Here is a 21860-nt window from a genome sequence, read left to right on the forward strand (position 1 = left end):
GCCCACAGTTCTCTGGACCAAGAGGCTGGGGTGGTTCCATCTCTAAGGCAATGGAAAGAGCTCAGCACAAATTCTCAAAATCATTACAAAAGGACCCTCCCCACAGCAGCTTCCCAAGTGACCACTGTTACTCCTTGAAGAGGATGGGGAGATGAGAAAGAAGCCTGTTGCTCTTCTTCACGCTGAGACCGATGATGAAAATAATCTTGGAGGGGGAGAAGTGGAGGCAAGTACTTGAACATTCACAGTTTGATGCAAAGCACAGATGAAGTATATTCTGTAGTTGCTTCAGGCAGTTTTGCGCATAGAAAAAAAGAAATGTTTAGAAAATAAAAAGTTTACTTTGTCTTTCTGGGTATAGCCAGAATCAGTCTCTATCCCACCTGGACAAGTGAAAACGGGAATCCAAAATTAATCTGATTTGTGGCAGTAAAGGTCCTTAAGTGCTTTCAACTCCTCAATCAGTGTCTTGTTTTGGTTTTCAAGCACAGCCACTCGATTTTCTAGACATTTCACATATTCCTTTTTCTTCCTGCGACATTCACGTGCTGCCTCTCTGCAAAGCAAAAAAGGCCACTCAAATCCAGAACAATTACTTGCAGACATGCACTACTTATCTGTTCAGGTCACACCTTTACCTAGGACTACTATTTTTAGAATATGGAGCTACTGTTAAGAAACACAAGTTAGGGAAAAAGGCTGAGATCCTAACGACTGCTGCTCACAAATCACACATGCATGAGATCCATGGATCATTTCAACACGCAGAGCCCAGTAAATCAGCAAAAATTCTGCTCCTGTGAGAAGAGGATCCAGCTCAATGACAGAACCCCGCTTGCAGGATTTGCATTAGCACCTTTAAGCAGAGTTCAATGCTGCTGCAATAGCGACACTGATTTTATTATAATAAATAGATAAATAATAAAAACATGGATAAGACCAATGTTTACATATTAATCTCTTTCTAATCTTAACACTCCCCTCTGCTGCAGTCCAATCAAATAGTAATAGCCAGGATGTTCAACTGCTGAAAAAAAAGCTGTATTTAGAGCATTCATATATTTGCTCTCAAGCAGTACTTTAATTTTAATAATAATGTCTGCATCACTGCAATGACAATATAAACGACTCAAATTTAAAAAATCACAGAAAAAACAGCTGCTAGCAACCATAACACTCCTCATCTGCTGTGCCAAGACCATGGCAGTTTTATAGTGCTGAAGCAGATTTGGAGACAGTCAAACTTTTACAGCTTGCTTATAAAGACTGAACTGCCTGTAGGTAACTTGGTAACATACTAAGAATGTCAATGAGAAGTAACAGAAAGGTGTTAATGTGCTGCTGAGCATCCCAAAGGCAGTAACACCAAGGTGGAATCTACCCCGCCCTGCAACAGCAATGGCAGCCTATGTGTAAAGTAAGCACCAAGCTAATGCCAGGCAGAGGGCTCTCCTCCCCCAGTGCAGCTTGTCAAAGCGACCCATTGCAGATACATGTAAATGTACATGCTTGTGTGCCTGGAACCTTTAGGTGCAAAACAGAGCAGCCTCAAAGGGAGAATCTGAGTATCCTTCAATGCAAATACTAGATGGGCTGGTGATACAGTCGATGTTCTGGGAAATGAGGTGGCAAAACTGAACCCAGTTCCTCTGCTCATCAGATAAACCACAGTTGTAGTACTAGGTAAAGAAGAATGCCTATTCCAGGACCTACTTAAGTAAGAAGACTCTAAAAGTAATTTTCTTAATTCAGGTCCACAAATGAGATAGCATGAAGAAAACCTACGCTGTAAGCCCTGAAAGGACTCAGGTGTCCATTTGTCGCTCCTACAAATACAATTTCACATGCGTGCAGCACTTCAGTGGACTATGTGCAACATTTAGGCTTTTAAGTAATTTTGGGCTGTTAGTTCTGTCACCAAAAGATTAAGTACTACTGGATCAGGAAATATATACTGCTAACCTGTCTTTTTGGGTGACAACTTCTTTCTTTTTGTGATTTTTATGCCACCTTGGGCTGTATATTAAGCTGCCTCAAGTCTGCGTGCATTAGTTATTAATTTTAAACAGCTAGAGTTATAATCAATTACAAGAGAGCTTTTAAAGTGCAACATTATTGTGCAAATCTTCTGTGTAAATATCTATGAATATTTACGCTATAATCCCCCATTAAGTACCACCTCACCATCTGCCTCTCTCTATGCCTTTCCCCTGCTTTGCCACGGAGCCTAGATTTGCAAATACCTATTAAGCAGGCAAGCTAAAAGCACCACATGCAACATGATACTGTTGCAAAAGCTGTCACTTTTACTCAAGTAGGGGTAATTCCCCATTGTTTTTCTTGGCTTTCCCAAACACAAAAGCTTTCTTTTACTGGAATAAGACTGCTGACTAAATGAGGGGATTCAGAATGCTCATTAAATTTGTTTGAAACGCAGAGGCTGAAAGGATGACATCCACCATTCACTGATATCAGAAAAAAATATACAGAAGGGGGAGATGGTTGACATTCTGGACAAAAACCTTTTACAAAAAGTGAACTCTGCTGTTCAGTGTTATTTACTTCATTAAAGCCCCTCTGATAAGCATTGGGTCTGCTCATGTAACTTTCTATTGTGTCCACAGCTCAGCAGTCTACAGAAGACAAATGCACCTGTCTAACGTAACAGTTTTTTCAGACCTGATGAAGTAAACAGTGCTTTCCTGGGGTTTCCCCTCCCCAGAGAGGAGGGAAGCACTGCTGTTTTCCTAGCTTCACAATGTCACCTGCAGGCTCAAATCTGTGGCCGGCAGATGGAGTTCAAGCTTGGTGTGATGGGTCAGCTCAGGCACATGCCTCCTCCCTCCCACAGCAGCAGGCTGAACAAGCACCATGCCGGACTTCTCTCTGAAGCTGCTTTCCTTTGCTGCGTCCACTAAGCCCCATCCCAGTAGGCTTGGCAGTTCCTCTTCACACACTAAATCCTACAGGATCAAGTCTCTTGTTCTCTCTCTTTCAACCCCTCTGCGGCCATTACTGGTGCCACCAGACATCAAAAGGAGTAGCTGCTAGTTTTGCCTTTCCTCCAGTGGATAAAACCCAAAGGGCAAGCAGCTCTAGAGGACAAGTGAGACAATGAAGAAAGCACTTGTGTAGAGCATGGGTGGCCAGCAGCAAGGAGAATGTGTGCAGAAGACTAAGGTGAAGAATTCAGGAACAGAATTAACTGAGAAAAAAATCAACTCATCTTAGTGTTTGTAAGGGCATACCTGCAATCATACAAGTGTCTCACCAATGACTTTTCTCCTTATGGCAACAAACAAATTCAATCACCTCACAGAATGCATCTGTCACTTTTGCTTAAGGTTTCATAGCCACAATACATGGCATTAGCAGATGTGCTCCTTTGCTTTGCATCCTTAAATAAAGGTAAATTCTTCAGCAAGCATTTCACAAAATGACTAAAGAAAGACCAAGATTCTTAGTGCTTTAATACTCCAGCTGTGATCAGAGCTGACTGGGAGCAAAGGGATCTAAATGTACGTGCCTGTTTTTCATTAGACGCACTTCTCTCTTCCGCGCGGCCTCTTCTGCGGGCTGGGTGGGAAGTGCTGGAGAGGATGCCATGACTACGCCTGGGGCAATGGTGCTGGTAGGGGCGGTGCGGATCTGGTAGGTCTGCACATCTCCTGAGGCAGCTGAAAGGCACAAGGGAACGTTAGTTTGCTGACAGCACTGTTCAGCATGGTGGGAAGAGCAGACAGTCATCTATCTAGCTGCACTCTGGGCTACAGTACAGGAAGGATGACCATCATCTGGGTCGTCATTGCTGCCTCGGTCTTAGTTTACGGTATGCAAGGGCATTCCCGATAAAGAAGTCTTCACTTATGCTTGATAGCTTGATTTGTACTGCAGTATTAGTACATCTCTGGGGCAGTTTTAAGGAAATTAAGGCTAGCTAACAGTATTTCCAGCTATGCTCCAACTGTCTGCAAAAGGAGAAACTGCAGGTCCAAGTATGTGGCGCAGAAAAAAGGGTGTAGAAATGTAGCATTTACTCCAACAAGAGAGAAGCAGTGCAAGCTAGGCACTCAACTTCATTATTTCTTTAGAAGGTCTTGTGTTTGTTTTGTAGTTTAGTGTAATCTAGAAGTGTGTTATATTTGCCAGAGCCTGTAAAAGATACGATACCACCTAAAGAAATCACATGTCCTCAAGAACACAAAACTAGAAGATCAATGCAACAATACTACTTTTCTTGGCTATGTATTTTCACTGATGCCCTGAGATCTCTTCTCTGGAAAACTTTTAAATCACCTGCTTTACAAACAGAAAAGCAGGAGTAACCTTTTCTGTCACTTTAAAAACAGTATTTTTAATAACCCCCTTTTAATAAATGAAACATGTATTTTAAAACAATTAAACCAAATTTGTTCTAAGTTGAAGTAGCCCTGCTTGCTCTAAGTAGAGAGCTAGACCAATGGCACTTACCTAAATTGTTCTACAATAACCTTCTTTCCTAACTTTAATGCTTCATTTTACATTTACTGTTATTGCAGATGTCTACCTAGGGAAACTCTGAACTCTGAAGTGGTATGAGTTTTTACAGAACATATTTAAAAAAAAATCACGTGGACAAAATCCAGGAAATTCCGAAAAGAAAACAAAAAATAAGAATATTGTTTTAAGAACTAAACCCAAAATATCCACAATTTTACCACTCTGAAGGGAAAGGCTTCAAGAAAGAGTAATAAATAGCTTTGTCCAGAATTCCCCTTAATCATTTTGGAGACTTGTCTGTGCCAAAGCTGTTCATTCCAGTTTCTGACACATATCAAAGAGTTAGGTTTGCAACTTACATCTGCATGGAGAAATTGTTACACAGAATGACTGCTATGAAGTTTCTCACCTTGTACAACAACTTGGTTGCTGGGTACAAGTATCTGTTGCCCGTCCGTGGTCTGTGCATATTGTAAAATGGTGGTGCCAGGTTGGGTTGCAGCTGCGTTGGTCATAGTCAGCGTCTGGAGACCTTGTACTCCATCTGTGCCATTGTTAGACAACTGTATTGCTCCTCCCTGGGTAATAGCAACTGAAGACAAAAAAATCAACACAGCATTTAAGACATTACTTTACTCATTAACTTACAGTATTAAACCTAGACATGGAGAATATCAGTCTGAGAGTTAAGTCTCTTAAACCCTTACACACTCTCAAATCAGACACACAGCTTTCATGTACATTAAAGAAATAATGCTTTGAAAGTAAGTTTTGAACTTTTTGTGAGACCCTTTTTTGGGGGTGGGGGAAATACACAGCCCAAACCACAAATTAGTTTCTCTCATAAAACAGCATCACACAAATCTCCCCTGTAAATGCTTTTTAATTTGTTAGCTAAGATTTTCTTCTTGGTTGTTTTAGGTATTTCCTCAGTCCTTTCTTTCTTCTCATTTGAAACTCCTCTCCTCTTCCATGCTTTATGCCCTTCAGTCTTCTCTGCTGCTATTGCTATCCATTCTGTGTTTCACTTTCTTCTTGCTTTGGCCTTTCTTTTTCTTCTGGCTGCATCCTCCCTCCTCTACAGCTTCCTCAGCACCTTCCTAGCAGTGTTCTCATTCATAAAGGTCAGTTTCACGCTTCCCCCTCCCCTTCAAGTAGTCTCACTTTATCAGGTTTTTTCCTTTCTTTCCCTCCATCCTGTCATGCAAGTGTATGGAGATATCACCCCTCATTTGTGGTTCCACAGAACTGTGTTCCTACATACAGACATACCAATATCTCAAATATCTGCACAAGCAGTTATTTTACAGTTATGGTAGGAAAACAAGGTTGACCACATCAGTTTCAATAAATCTGAGTAGGGTATTAGGCCAGGTGGCCAAGGAGTAAACACATTTTACAATATTTTAAAGAGATTTTAAGAGAAAGATTAAACAAGTAGTTTTTTCCTCTTTTGTATATTTAATACTGTGTTTGTGTGAAACAGCATGTGAATTCTAGATTTAATGCTGTCTCCTCAATCCTTTAAGACCACACCTATAAAATCTAGTTAATAAAGAAAATACAGAAACATGTATTTTTCACATATTTTAAATAACGCTGCTGAGGTTCTTATTTTTCCATGACTCTCTAAAAATGTAATTGCAGACTGTAACTTTTTTTTTCTGTTAATGAGGTTACAATTTTGTGAACTGGGATTAATAACCTGCCAGGAAAAAAAGAAACTTCTGAGTTACCCCATCTGGTTCCTGAAGCGAAGAAGCTTCTAACAGTGTTCTGGTTATGCATTTCGCTTCAGGATGCATTAGCTGCACTAACTGGCAGGCAGTCCCAGAATGTTAATTGAATATTTCAAACCCTTACAACAGGCATGTGTTTAAAAGGCATGGTTATCAAACAGTCAAATTAAAGTAATCTTATTTTCACCTCCTGATTTGTCCTAGTCCAAACAGTTACAGAAATAATAGTTCTTCATCTTCTCATCCCCACTTACTAGCACCACTGAGAAATTCAGACTACATACTGTACTGCCCACTGCTGGTTTGGTAAATGGGAGTTGGCACCGTAACAGTGGCGATGGCAGGTGCTGCTGTTTCCTCTTCAGACTTTTCTTCTTCGATCCTTGGCACTCCTGGGGCATCCGAGGACAAGTCATTCAAGATTTTTCTGGCAAAGACAGTGTGTTGTAGAAATTTTAATAAAAATCAGGGGAAAAAAAAAGTATTTGATACATAATGCTGGAGAAAACTGCAAGTGCAGTAAGCCAGCAAGGGAAGTACAGGTGCAGAGTGAAAAACCTGCACCATCCTCAAACCCTAATTGAGGAGGATTGTTGCAAGTGCTGCACACAGATGGGCAAGGGAGCCAGCACAGAACAGCTGTGCTTATCAACACAAGATACAGGTGCTTCTTGACAGGTTCTTCTCAACACAAGATACAGCTATCACAACCTTCCCTTTCTCTTAAAAACATGTTTCTCTCTCATCCATTTTCACTTGTTTCCTGCTTTCAGCCACATAAAAGATTTGAAGAAAGCAAAAGTAGTAAAACCCTATCTCCTCACTTGCATTGGGGGAGCTGCTCTGTTTCAGAGCCCATAAAGGCCTCAGCCAGAGAGATGAGTATAAAGGCAGTTAGCAGAAACGACTGCAAAGAGCAACCTAAAATCTAACACCTGCTTGGGAGACAATGCTGAGCATTTGAGTGAGGTCACAAAGACGCATTTACAGGTGCCCTGCCTGAGAAAGCTGTGAGATTAGCAGGGGTAAAGGAAAGAACATTTTTTTAAAGTTACTTCCATGGGTTAATTAACCAAAGCCAAAACTGCTGAAACATCACTGCTACAGGTCCCACTGACCATGACTCTAAGACTGACCATCGCAGTTTCTGCAGTTTGCATCATTTACACCGAACACTGTCCCTCAGAGGATGGTCAGGTCCTTTTCACTGCTGGCATGTTCTACACTATGTCCCTGCAGAATACTACTCAGGTAAAGGGCAACATTTTGTAATGCTCCTCTTGTGTCTTCCTGTGGACTGTCACTACAACTCAAAGTGTGGTGAAGCAAGCACAGCTGTAGACTCCAAGCTCCAAGACAACACTCATTTCTTAAATAAGGCTCTGGGAGCCATAACATCTGTATGGAGCTATTTGGGAAGAGCAGTCACTATGCTAAGCAGCTTGACAAACAGAGCTTTGCTCTTCCTGGTTTGACTCTGTGTGCATGCTGGAACCCCAGTATTGCACAAGCACTCTACCATGCCAAGTTCCACTTGGACAAATAAAAAATTCCAGTCCAGAGAGTTTGCAATCTAGGTGTTTGACCAGAAGAACGAGTGGAGTAAATAGATGAAGCAAATATGGAGAGCAGGGAGGATGAGGAACAAAACCCAAGAAGCTCAAAATAGAAAATAAGAAACTACAGCTCACCACTTTCTAAACTCATGGCAGATATGATCTGATGGTTAAAACCCACCTTTGCCATCATAAAGACAGATTTAAGACAGAAGGCAAAGTGGCAGCTTTACAAATACAGGAGCTATGAACTGACATGGGGAACACATGAAGTCTGTCAGTAGCAGGATAAAGGTGGTTTCTGAGGAAGGGGCATAGCTCTTGAGTTCTGGGAACCCGTCTGCACCTATCCTGTCTCTGGGGCCATTTACAACAGCTTGGATAATGGTGACCAGGAACTCAATAAACAAAGCAGTAGCTTTCTGACATGAGCACAAAGCCAGCCCAGAGCCTGAGCTGCAATATACAAGTTTTACAATTACAAAGTTTTGTTGAGTCACCAGGATCTGGCTTGAAGAAAAGGCTCGGTGTGACATCAGTGCGTGCAAAATAAGTCCATCTCAGTAAGTTAGCATGCACAAGTACCCTCTTCTGTTTTGCTGCTTGTTTACTTAGCTCTGTCATCTCACGATATACAGCCATTCTTCCATATATAGTAAAACCAAGTGTCTCGCTGCAGAAGCAGACTGCAAGGAAGTCTGTGGCAGCCTTTAAGTTACCAACGCTGCTCCTCACAAATAAAAATATTTTCCCAGATCTGCTATGGCTAGGGAACTTCAGCAATGATTTTTCTCTACCTTCAGCAGAACAGCCTTGAAGGCTGCCAGAGAAAGTAGAAAATGATCTGCAAGTGCTAAAAAAAAAAATAAAATTAAATGGTTGAGATATGCTCAAGCCTGGAGTCTGGCTTATATTTCTAAGGCTGTGCAAAAAAGGAGCACCTAAATTTTACAAAGCAGCAGGAATTCACTGGTCACTTAAAGCCTGCTGACCTACAGAGTTGTTCCTTAACACTATTTAGCATGCTTTAAGAATGAAGTGAGATTTAGTCAGACAGAGAAAACTGTGCAAACGTTTAATGAATAAGTAACATATTAATTCGTTATGTGAAGAAGCACCTCAGTTGGTCTCAGCACAGAAGTATTTGCCATGACAACTAAAGATAGCCTATCACTACGTTCAACTCATATCCTGACTTCTTAAACTCTGAACACAACCAATTTTGCTCAATGAGACATTCTCTCTGAGCCACAGAACACCACATGTTCACTGAAAGTCTCATGGGAGAAAGGAATTAAGTTTGATTGCTACTAGCATTGCAACAATAATGAAGAACAATAGAGTTGATTTTTTGCAGACTACCAATTATACAGAAGCCACTTTCTTGCAAAGCTTCAGTGTATTCCATGTATTCAGTATCCATTAAAGCTATCTCTAAGGCACCTAGCACAAAGATGCCTCAATGTTTCACAAATGCAGAAATTAGCTTGTTCTCAGCTCATTTCTGTCTTAACCCAAGTGTAGCAGCTGAGGTTTTTTCCTCCTCCTCCCATTTGCTTATCTCTCTACATCCTATTATATAGAAAGACATTGCAGAAGAGAGATTTCAGTTAAATGGTAAATCTAAAAATAACTATACAGTCATACTCTTTGTTTCCCCATGTGAAGAATGCATCCACTAAGAAAATGCTTCTGCTTTTAACCCTCATACCTGTAGGAGGGTCGTCTGGAAAGAATTTCCCTTCGTTTCTGTGAGTCCGTGACACTGTCTACTGATTCCTGTGAATCTTCACTTTCTGCTATAGTGGAGATCTGCAAATAAAAACAGCAATCAAACTTAACAACACACTTCCAATGTCTTTATTTTAAGGAAATGTTGACATCCTGTAAAAACCCTACAATGCAAGTATCGTACAATACTTCTACCTAGGCAATGAACAGAAAGGGTAGGCTGTTTAGCAACAGATCCAGTGAAGAAGGCCCATGGTCAGTTATCTACCTGTGAGAATGTCCTTTGTCATTTAAATGCTCCAAAAATAAAACAGAAACAGTAATTCAATACTTTTTTTGCTTTCCATGATTCCTTGTTTCCATCCATTTTAAGGAAACAGAAACATTTTTCAGTAAAACTCAGAAAGAGAATAACTAAATCCAAATTGAGATAGCAGCAACATTTGGAAACAAAGAGCAAAATACTGAGGTTGAGAAACACCAGTTTATAAATAATTAGGTTTGTTACAGAGAGACTGCCTTTTTTTGGGGGTGAAATTGTCAGGAAAATGTCATACATGCAAATGCTAAAAAAAAATTGCAGTGCTGCAATTCTGAACATGCCAAAAAAAAAAAAAGACAAAGACTTATGAAGGAAATAGAAAAATGTTTGCATCAATCCTATATCAGTAAATTTAAATTTGAAGTGTTCCGAAAACGCAAACCCATATCCAATACATAAACCCAGAAACTGTCTTCCAAAAGGCTACAGTCACATGACAAATATACAAACGCTAACAACAGTCTGTGAATAGAGAAATGCCTGTGTGAGAATCATAGCTCACAGCCTGACATTTTATTCACTGTAGGGAAGATTCCTAAGGGCTCAAAAAGCTTGCTGGCGCCCAAACCTCACAGTTATCAGATAGAGGGCCTGAACAGGTCCACTGCTGACTTCGAACTACTGGGGTTTGAATATCACAGCATTCCAAACAGGATGGCTTTCCACTGAGTCGGATGAATTCCAAGCATGGTTTTATTGCCAGTCTCTCACATTCTACCTCTGGGCTAGTAATTTCTGCATGTATCTGAGAACTGCTCACCTCTGACAGATTAAAACTCTAGACTTTTGACTCCAGTGGCTGAGGAAGGTAGAGCCTGCCAGAAACTCAGCACTAAAGCTAACAAGGAGTAAACAAAGATTATTATCAGAACGGTCTAGTTTTAAATTATACATTCCTTATTATTTTTTAAAATGCTGTCTAGTTAAATATCTGTATCAAACAGTCACAATATTTACTTTTTTAAATTAAACGCTTTTTGATCTCAGGGTACTTAGTAACGAAGGAATGATGTGCAGTCCTTGTCCTGTGGAGCTGCTGTACACCAAGCAATTTCTCTTTCTGCATTCAGCAACACTGAGCTTAAAGTGGTTTAAAAAAATGTTATAGGTTTTAAAGATTTCAGACTAAGTGTCTCCTATGTCTTCAAGCTACCCCATCATATTGCATTATCTGTCTTGCTTTACAGAAGAGAAAATGCTAAGGCTTTACAAGGCAAATAACATTCAACAGGCACATTTTACAACCACTTTTATGAGAAGACAGATAGGCTTATTTTAAGGACCATTAACTTACAGGCATCTGTTTTGTAAACCAATGCAAATATTTTCTAAGTAGCAAAGACTCTCATCCCAGAATATCAGCCTCATTAATGATTAAAGATTACATTATTAAAAAAGAATCCTTTTGTTCACTTCAGAATAGTATGAACTCTTACTCAATAAAGGTGTATGAAAATACAGCAGAGAAAAACTAGAGTAACGCCATAAGAAAAAAACATGAGGCTGTTAAACTCAGCAATGTTTGAAAGTGAAAAGTGGTTAAACCAGAACAGGGAAAAAAAAAAAAAATCACAGAGGAGCAAATACTGTACAGATTTTTGCCTTCAGCATGCTCTTAAAATTTATATAAGCAAAACAGCAATCAAGGACATGAACCCATTAGAAAGCAGTGAACTGGCAGGACTACTCAAAAGACCCAATTCACATATTAGGAATTTCTTCAGTCAGTACCTGAACTGTCTGGACCTGTGGAGACTGAATAACTGACGGCTGGGCAGCCTGAATTACTCCATGTACTTGAACCGTCTGCCCATTGGGCAGCTGAACTAAGGTCACCGTGGGTGCAGAAGACGTTGCGTGAGCTGCTGGCATAGATACCTGCAAAGAAGCGACAGTGAGCATAAATTAGGTTATTGCAAAATCTTCACATTTCACTACCAACAATACCTTTTGGTGAAAGACTTGTCTCTGCTAAGACCCTGGTTAGATGACCCAAATGTTTTAGCGTAATATAAAAGCCCCTGGACTGCCTGAGCCCAACATCTGACCTACTTTACAAATTAATCTAATGCAGAATTTCTGCAAGCTCAAAACATCACTTGTAAAACCTCTGACAAGAATGAGAAAAACACAACTGCCTCTATTTTGAGGTAACCTAATAAACCCACATCATTACCTTTCGTTTACTTCAGTTAGATCTTGCTAGGACTTGGGCGTACTCCTACAGACACTGCTGAGTCAAAGGCAGAAACATACGGGAGTGGAGCTATTTTTATTCTCACTCTCACACAAGAAAATGCAAAGTGTTTGCCAGATGTAAGAAGTTAAAATTTTTAGTTCAAACTTCAGGCTTCCGGAGATTAAACCATCATGAGTACCTGGCAAAGACCATTTAAATAAAGAAAACTGACCATGTGTTCAGACACAAAGCCCATGAGTTTGCAGTGGACACAAAGTTTGTAGGCAGTGACTGCAATTCAGTGTAATGGGTCAGCACAAACTCTAATCTTACTCTACGAGGAAAACCAGCCCACCTTTTAAATGCCCAGTTCCTAAACGCAACTGTGTTTCTGCAGCACCAACCTGCAGGCAGAGCAGCTATGCCAACAGGAATACACTAAGGACTTCAGCACAGCACATCGGCACTGTGTGCACAGCCACGAGTCCTGTGCAGGGGTTTGGGCTCCGAGGACAGTGATACCCACACGAAGCTGTTCACATCCCGCAGGGAAGTCTCGCTCTGGCACATCATAGGAACTGCTATAGATGGCTGAAGGGCTATGCACCAAGGCTGCTGCGTGGCAGGGCAGATGCCCGGGCGCACATCCACTACTCAGCAACTGGCTGGTGACAGGACGCCCACGTTTATGCCTGGGGGGCTCCCTGAAGGGCAGAAGGGTGTCAGGACTGCGGTACCAGTGCATGTGGCCCTCCCTTTGTGAAGGACTGCAGGCAAGCGCGAGCTGCTCTCGCAAGCCGCAGCCAGGCCATGGGCTGCTGACTAGCCAGACTTCTCCTAGACAGCAAGTTTGGGAAATTTATCATCCAGCACTCAACAGCATTTTCAGGAGACCCGCTCCATGTAGCTACAACGTGAGAAGGGGCTGCACTGCTGTCCCGCCTAGCTTCAAGGAGCTGCTCTGTATCAAATGCACAACTAAATCCTCTGCTGTCCTCGTGAACACATGGTTTTCAAAAAGCTGCAGTAGCTGATCTCTGAATTTCATAAACATCCGCCACTTATAAGGAAATCTTGCTTAACAACAAAATTAAGGGGAATTACACGTAGACCTCTCTCTTCCACAGCTGTCTCTCCCTAATCCACAAATTTGCATTCGCCTTTACCTTCTTTTTTTTTATAAAAATGGCTGCAGCTTTATATGTCAGTACTTAGCTCATGTCTGAGAGAAACCAGGGCTGAGATTAACATGTGCACACTGTCTTCTGGCAAATTATACTCCTTCACTAAGCAACCTTTTTTAATAATGCATTTCTGACTAAACAGTCCTTGGCAGTGACAGCAAAGCCGATCAACTGGAGGCCACTCTGTGATTGGATTAAGCCAACAGCAGAGTGTAACTTCCGCAGATGTCTCTGACTCATACCTCGTGGAATGGGAATGAGTTTCCTTTTGACTCTGAAAACTACCCTGAACTCACTAAAAATGCAGCAATTAACTAAGCTTACAAGAGGGGTGACCTCACAGGAGACAATGAAAGACTGAAATTGACATAATTAGTTACTTAGATTTGCCTAAGCCTCTAAGGGCACTCCTTAATGCCAAACACTGCCACTTCACGCATTAAAAATACCCAATAACGTAACACTGATGTGAACAAGACAAGGGATTACGTTTAGCCTCCACAAGGAATATAAAACCTGGGGGAAAGCTAAGGTGAAAGTAATACAGTGAATAGCAACTGAGGAAATTAGGAAAAATACAACGTATCTCTGTGGTTCACGTGGATTTTAACAATAGCTGTATATCTTTTTCTTACTTGAAAAATTCTTATTTGATTACTGCTGTAATTTTGACCAAGTAAAGTGCATTCGATGCACTACACAGCTCTAAGTTCAGCTACCTGGAGGTTACTGTGTTAGCACAAGAATTTAAAACATTCTTGCTTCTCTGGACTAAATCTGAATGTATACCAAGTGAGAAGCAGTTTACTCGTTTTGCAAGAGAAATAAACTACCTCCACTCAGTTCACACTGAAGTGTTATTCACACCACCTACATCCTGTGCCTAAGTTAGACAGTGAGAAAACTGCCCAAAGAGGCAAGCTGGTGCAGGGCAGCTGGTGGCCTGTAAATTCACACTGCAGCTTCACTGAACAAAATCACTCTGTGCGTTTCAACAGCCCCAGTCCCTGTACTATCACTTGAGTGGAAGTGTACTATCTCTGCTTTACCAAAAGGTGTAATGACTTTAAAATATATTAATCATTTATAAATTGGTAAGTGATTTAGCACTTGTGCCACTTAGAAGACGCTCAATTCACAAAACTATGAGATCTAAAAAACCTGTTTTGCAGACTGCATGTCATTTTAAAATGAAGTGGTTACAAAGACAGTTGAACAGATTCTGTACTCATTTACACAATGGAGTCACTTCTGCCAACCATCAGTGTTTCCAAGAATGAAACCTGGTCCCAAAATTAGAGATGTAGCTGGGATCTCATTTCTTGTCTCTCCAAAATGCTCTGGGGTTAATAAACGATCTACTACTGTATCTTTAAACAGCCAACAATTCTGTGAAATTCTGGAGACAAGAGGATAACATGAGCTGTCAAATGCCAAGTTGTTCCACTTGATCATGTTTATTGATAAGATGATGTATTTACTGCATTATTTATCTATATTTTCAGTTCGTTTACTTCAGAATTAAACTGACTGCTACAGACAAGATTCTAATGGAAGACATAACAGCAAAACAATCCAGGGAATATTGAAAGGACAGTAAATCACATATTTGGAAAAAAAAACCTTTCAGTGGTATGGTGGTGGTTAAGATTGCTAGAAATATATTAATTCATTTCTCTGTTAACATTACACAGTTTACACACATACAGTCTTCAGAACTAACACAGCCTAGTGCGATGGGATGTTAAAAATCTCTACTGCTTTAAAAATCTGAAGACAAATATTAAAGGAATTATACATTGCACCTGTTTCAGAATCACATTAATGGAACCTGGTCTCAGGCCCGTGAGCAGACATTATCCCTCTTTAAAAAATTACCCAATAGGTAAAACTATTACACCGTATGATTTTATACCTGGGCTAACGTTGCAATCTGTGGTTGTGCCTGTACTGTCATCTGTTGGGTTTCTGCCTCTGTAACGGCTGCATCTCCACTCTGCTGGTTCTCTGCTCCAGATTCCATGGTCATTTAGTAACCTACAATCACAATATTTGTCGTAAGTCTGGGTTGGTATGCAAGTCCATTATTCTTGGTGGATCTGGTAGCAATCACTGCAGCTGAATTCCCATTACTACATACTGTTTCCATTTGCTTATTATAATATTGCCAAACTATTAGCATTCAGGCATTTTTTTTTTCATGCCAGGTGTCTGCCTCAGGTTGATTTTCTGTGCGTCACGTTTCTGAAAAACAGGTCCAGTCTCCTCCAACAACGGGATCAAAAAAACCCCCCACGTTTTGCTCATCTTAAAAAAATTGCTTGAGCAATAGGACTATGATGATCTAGTACCTCTGCAATTTGGAATAACGACTGGTGGTTTGTCAGGAGGGACACTCCCTCAGTGCCAAGGTGACAATATGCCCAGCCACAGCCCTCCCTCTCCCCAGCAACTGCAGTTTGCATAGAACCCACAGCAGCTGCTTCTGCCTTGGGCACTTAAGTTATCAGCCTTATGTCTGAACTAAACATGCAACGTCTCCACACAAACTCTTTCCGTAACCAGACTGCGTACAGCCCTACCTCACAGCAACTTAGCCCCTTCTATCTGGCAGTTGTAAGGTCTGTACACGTAACAACAGAAGGCATTTCTACTTGAACCTTGGTGCAAATAGGTATTTCTACATTGAGTGGTACACAGAATTTCATCACGACCTAAGATTTGTATAAATATAGCTCCTAATACACTTGTATTTCTAAGCAATAACTGAGCAAGTCTAGATCAGCAGAACACACAACTCTATAAAAAGAGGTTGCATAACTTCCAAACCATGTATGTAGGCAGAGTGCAATGCATGTTAAATTCTGCACTGATCTGTGAAAATTTCTAGTCAGTTCTTCTTTAAGTAATATTTTATATATATATAAAAGAACATTAAAATACAAGGAAACACTCTCAATGGCGATATACTGTTACCACTTTTTCACATGGAACTACAAACATGAAATATTAACAATAGATATCACTTCCATGGACACAAACCTAATCCTGTGTACCACCCTGTGCTGCCCCGTCTACTCAGGCCTCTGGCTACCCTGAGGCAGCCCTGCAGCAAAACAACTAGTAGAGCATTTCTGCTTTGGGGAAGGGCCTGGAGCAGAGGATGCTCAGGTGAGAAGAAAAGTGGAAAGAAAGAGTAATGCCCCTCTTCTTGCTCAATTTTACCACCTTTCCCTCCCTCTCACCTCCCCCAGGAAAAGACTCAGAAGTGTCAATACAGGTGGTGGTACCAGGACCACATTAAAGAAGTTTCATTATAAACACAAAGTCAAGGAAACTTCCATTTCAACACTATCTATAGTTTAGAATCACAGGGATGAGAATAGTCTTTGGAGGTGTGTTGCCTAAAGCAGCAGAGTTACACTCAACCCGGAGTATGATAGGAAATTTCTGTCTTACGGTAAACAACCGCTAATTAACAAAGATAAAACAGCTTTTCAAAGTAATAGCTGTATCTCACATCAGAAGAACGCAAGTCAAAGTATATAAATCAAAATCTGTATATTTAGTACTGAAAGTGACTGTTCAAATGACCTTCTGTGTTATATGTGTGTGTGAACACTGAAATGTTTATGTACCAAATATTTAGTTCCAGTGTCAGTTTACAACCTCTTAGGAAATGAAAAAAAAAAAAGAAAAGCATTACACCTGATTTTTTTTTAAATGCAGTGAAAGAAAACTTAAAAAAAATTGGAAACAGCTAATTGAATTCATCTAAGCATCTGGAATTTTGTTCTGCCTCTCCCTGTTGCCATGATTTTTGTCCCGCATAAACCAGGCAGTAGTCCAACAAATCCTCACAAATAAACAAAATTCTACCTGTATTTACCAGTCAATGGGCCATGTTTACAAACTAATTGTAAACTCACTGCATTTTAAGTAGTCTAGATGTTACAACTTCTAGAACTTCAATAGCCTGTGTCTGTGTAAATAAAAATAACCCCACTCTTTCCTACAGTACTGAGTCTTCTCCATGTTGCATTTCATCTTCCAGAAAGCACAAAAGAGAATACATTTACTATTTGTTGATATAAACTACAAAAGAGCTCTTAAAGACTTCATTAATGACAACAGTTTAAGTGATTCTCTATCCCAACTTTAACACGAGTTATATTTAACAGTTAGCCCTCCATGTCATACATCCAATATATATATTTTTTAGTACTATTTTCAAAAGTATAACCTATAAACCAGACTACCATAGCTTCCCCTTTGATTTTTATCATTTTTTGAGGAGTTACCTACTTTTATCACTTTTTTACATGTATCATTCAATTTGTCCAAAGTAACCAATTCAACAACTTTCTCCCAATTCCTATGCATGCTTCATGGTGACTCCAGCTAAAAGACTAACTCATCAGAATCATTTCAGGAGCAGATCTTTCACATCAATAACACCTCCGAGGCAAGTATCTGAAAAGAACTTTATAAAACAATATCCCAGCTACAAATTCCAAGTATGTTGCAAAGCTAATAATGCTTTTGTTTGCTGACAGAAATTGTGACTCCTGGATGGAGACAACTGCTATACAAAATTAGAAATAGATGAAATGTCCAAGTGAGGAGTGTCTTGAATCAGGTATTTTGCAACATTCACAGAAGTGGATGTTGCCAAATTACTGCTGATAAATGCAATGTTTTCCTAGGAAGAATTTCCAATCCTCTCATATACTATTCAGCAAAGGACCTCTGCTTTTACAAGCTTGGTTTCTACGCTTGCATCACCTTTCGCATATGTAATCAGCAAAAGCATTAACTGTTTGAGATGCTCCCTCCTCTACAACACCAACATTTCAGAACTCAAATTCTTAACCTGACTTGCAAACACCTGAAAGGAACCTCCTTGTAGCTTACAGTAAGCAGGACGCAATGCAGGATAGATGCCTGCAAGACTTACACAGTGACATACGGAGTTTAAGCGCCTTTCCAACGTGACCTGCAGTTTTTGGACAAGCTCTTACCTTCAGGTTCTTAAGCGCTCTTGAATTAGGTTCAATTTACCCAGCACTTATACCTCACAGTATTTGTATTCCAACATCCTCACTTCTACCTTTTATAACTTCAGAGAAAAAGGAGCAATTGGATTACATTCCAGATACCCCGATTACTACATTGTCTCACATTTACTTTAGCAGTACAATGTGATTAAGACTGCCAAGATATACAAGACCAGGCACCTACAACATAAATAGATAGTAAGCTGTGTGTACAGATAAGCCCATCACAGCTGGAATTAAGGTTGTAAATTCCTATTCTTGCCATTTACAATGTAACAGATGAAAGTTACATCTGATGTGAAACCATAACCTCCCCATACACAAATGAATGGCAACCTTTACACCTCCTTTCTGAGCTCTCATTCCTCCCTGCTTCCAAGCTACTTTCCATCTTGTCAGGAGGGGACGCAGCCCCCACTCTGAGAAGAAATGAGTAATTGCTGTATCTCATCTTGAACCAAGTATTCTAAATGAAACTAACTGAAAAAAACAGGTAGCTGTTAAGAACCAGAGTTGGAAAAACAGGGTCTGCTTGCCTAAAACACCCCAGCTTTGAACTCTGAATACAGGTTAAGAAAGCTGATGAGATGAACTGGTTAGAGACGGTTTAACTCATGACTTTTATGTAATACAGAAATTTCTTTATTAATTCAAGAGCTACTATTATACTTACTAATACTTTCTTAATAACATGCCTACTAATGATCTGAAACTCTGGAGGTGAAGAGCCAAACAGCGAAACGTTCAGCTGACGCCCAGTAATTTGTTTTAGCCAAATCAGGACGGGAAGAAAGAAGTTCAGCAGAACGTAACCAACTGTAGTAGAATTTACACCAGGACAGCAGAAGACAGGTGCTAATCAATGCACCCAGTTGCAGAATGTGGGGGAAACTGCACTACACACACTAGAGAAAAATCCAGATAAACCTCTCTCCTTAGTTGTAAAGACCTGGCAAAGTGGCCCGGCACTGCTGCGGATGGTTCAGTGCAGGTCTGTGCTCAACGTCCGCCTGCAGTATGAGAAGCTGAAGTGTCAGGCTGCCATGGTAAGAAGATAGAGGGCAATCTTTAAATATTGTATTTGTACAGATGGGCCCTAGAGTGGTCCAGCTGGACTACAGTGCAGAGGTTGGAAGCCCACTTACAAATGGGTTCAGTGGAACCCGCATGCTCAGAGACAGCAAGCTTTTGGGGCAATGAAAACCTGTCCTATGGACAGACTGGACAGAATCATATTATTTACTCCAGAAGGGAAAGAAATGCTTCAAACACTAAAATTATACTTAAATTAGTAACAAGGCAAGTAAACAAGAAACGTTCACTGTCTGATTACAGGACAAGCAAAGGTGAAAGGCAGCAATTTTAAGTCTAAAAATGAAAATTAAAAAATACCTGTTTAAAAAATATGGGCTTGGATACTTCATGTGCTGCATGGAGTACTGATGCTTCTGATGACAAACAATTTATCAGGATTCAAACAGGGGTTAGCCATGCACACAGATAACAAAGATATCCAAGAATATCCAGAATTAGTGTGTTTATTTCACACCAGTAGTGCAGAACTGAATGGAAGATAAAAACCTAATGAGTCAGGGTTTAAATCAATCTCTAATCCTTAAAAATTCAAATACAGAATTTTATGGGGTGGTGGTGGTGGTGGAGAATTTCACACGCAATTCTTGCAGGTTCCAGCAGTCTTTTGAGGTACCTATAGATCTGCAGTATCTTAAAGACTGAACTAGGTGCACTACAGATAACGTCAACTCCTGTAATCTGTTATTTAAAGCACCAATGCTGACCCTCTCATCTGCTTATAGAGCCAGGAAGATTTAATTCTGTCTTCCCACAACTTTCCTATCATCTTCTCCGCTCTTTAGTACCCACCTATTGACACATCTGGTATAACTTGCTTTCTTCTTATCCCATTTTCTACCCCAAACATCTGCATGGACTCTAGCACCTTTCCTCCTTGCTCACATGAGCCTCAGAGCTTTCCTGCTCTGCAGACAAGGCTGCTTTTTGTCTTCCAGGACTGCAGAAAGAAGGTGGAGGTCCTTTTCCAAACATCACTAAATTCAAAAACCAAATCCAAGAACCAAAATACATCACTGTGGCTGTTAGAGCAGATACAACCTTCCATCCAGTTTTGTATGTGGAGGTCCTGAATGCCCCAAAGCTCTCTGTGCTTTTCAGTTGTACCAACTGGCACAGTAAAACACACCACCTCTCCCAGAAACCCTTTCTTTGCTTTGTCTTGAGCAACATTGTGGTGACAATTCACTGGTATCTCTTAATGCTTACGCTGACAGTTATTTGTCACATGATGTAACTACACCTTGAGGCAACACGTTTGTTTTACACCTCAGACATACTATCACAGGCTGCTCACAAGTGAGCACAGCTTTACCAAGTGGCATGCTTTAAAGTCTCCTTCTCCTCCACAGCCAGATGATGCCTTCTGGGTTTACTTTATTAAAATACACACGCAGATTTTGAAGAACACGACGGCCTCCAAAACCAGTGCAGAGCAGAGGCCAAAACAAGCTATGCCCATTCTGAGCCTGACTTGGGCCACATCCAGTCAGCCGCTGCCTCCACCATCACCTGCAGAGCCCATCTCTTCTGCCACACTAGGCTCCTGACCCAATTCAGCATCCAGCCACCCAACTGCGATGGACAATGAAGGGCTGGGGCAGTGAGGGAAGTGAGGAAAAGGAAATGGAGGCAATGCCTGTTTCTCAAGCCCTGTATTCACATGTATTCATAGCAGGCATGCCCAGATGATTCTTCAGGAAGCAAATACAGCTCCACCACCCTAAGTTCTAGTAATTCAGTTCACTCCATATTTACTATATGTGGCTTCATGGAGCCACAGATCCACCATGAAAGTGCTGGAAAGGCCATCAAGCACTTCATCTGTATGCTATGATTTGTTTTCACCTTTTCAGTGTAATTACCGAGGACTCTCACGTTTCCACTGCTCCTTGCAGCACAGCAGCCCTCTCAGCCACAGCTCAACAACTGCTTTATGAACTCACTCAATGGCTGACAGACTGCAAACGTTCAGAGAAAAATAATTTTATTTACAGCTTACACATGGACTTCAAATAACCAGTAATAAACGCTCAACAGGACAAAGCAGGCCTGTAATTATCTCTCTGTCACTAATGACTACAGTGGGTTGTTGGCACAGGAAATGCAATTTATACCAGGGCTTCTCTGTCATCCCAAGCTGGCACTGCTCTTGCCACTGTCTCCTGGGTGTTTGCTGCCCTCTCCTCAGGGTGACAAGAACGTGCACTATACTGTGAACACAACCTACATTATCTGCTTTATTTTAAATGTACCTTTTATCACTTCTCTGAACAGCCACACGATGATCATGCCAGCTTCTGGGTCAGGACTGGGCAGGGGCTGGGCAAACCAAGTGGAAATGGAAGTAAAAGAATGGCCTCAACAACCACCCTCACGGAAAATGCCAAAAATGGAGAAGAGTCTTCAGATTATTTGCATTCACACACAGCAATCTGCCAGGCAAACTGAAGAATAAAAAGATGGAAAATTTCCTACTGTCAGTGAAGTTAAAATATTTGATTTTGAGCTTACAAGAAAA

The 21860-nt window shown here is 40.7% G+C and overlaps 1 protein-coding gene across 1 annotated transcript in view; it reads right to left on the reverse strand.

Moving 5' to 3' along the window:
• Positions 1–380: 380 nt before the first annotated feature.
• The window catches only part of CREB1 (cAMP responsive element binding protein 1), a 33933-nt gene continuing 12453 nt past the window's right edge, over positions 381–21860 (reverse strand). The window contains exons 2-8 of the mRNA XM_084265404.1: positions 15106–15227; positions 11559–11705; positions 9486–9586; positions 6503–6645; positions 4889–5071; positions 3523–3677; positions 381–552 (exon numbers count right to left, since the gene is read on the reverse strand). Coding sequence (XP_084121530.1) covers positions 412–552; positions 3523–3677; positions 4889–5071; positions 6503–6645; positions 9486–9586; positions 11559–11705; positions 15106–15219 — 984 coding nt within the window. The 5' untranslated portion in view covers positions 15220–15227 and the 3' untranslated portion in view covers positions 381–411. The remainder of the gene's footprint in view (positions 553–3522; positions 3678–4888; positions 5072–6502; positions 6646–9485; positions 9587–11558; positions 11706–15105; positions 15228–21860) is intronic.

Source organism: Gallinula chloropus (assembly GCF_964237585.1).
Source record: "Gallinula chloropus genome assembly, chromosome: 5".
NCBI lineage: Eukaryota > Metazoa > Chordata > Aves > Gruiformes > Rallidae > Gallinula > Gallinula chloropus.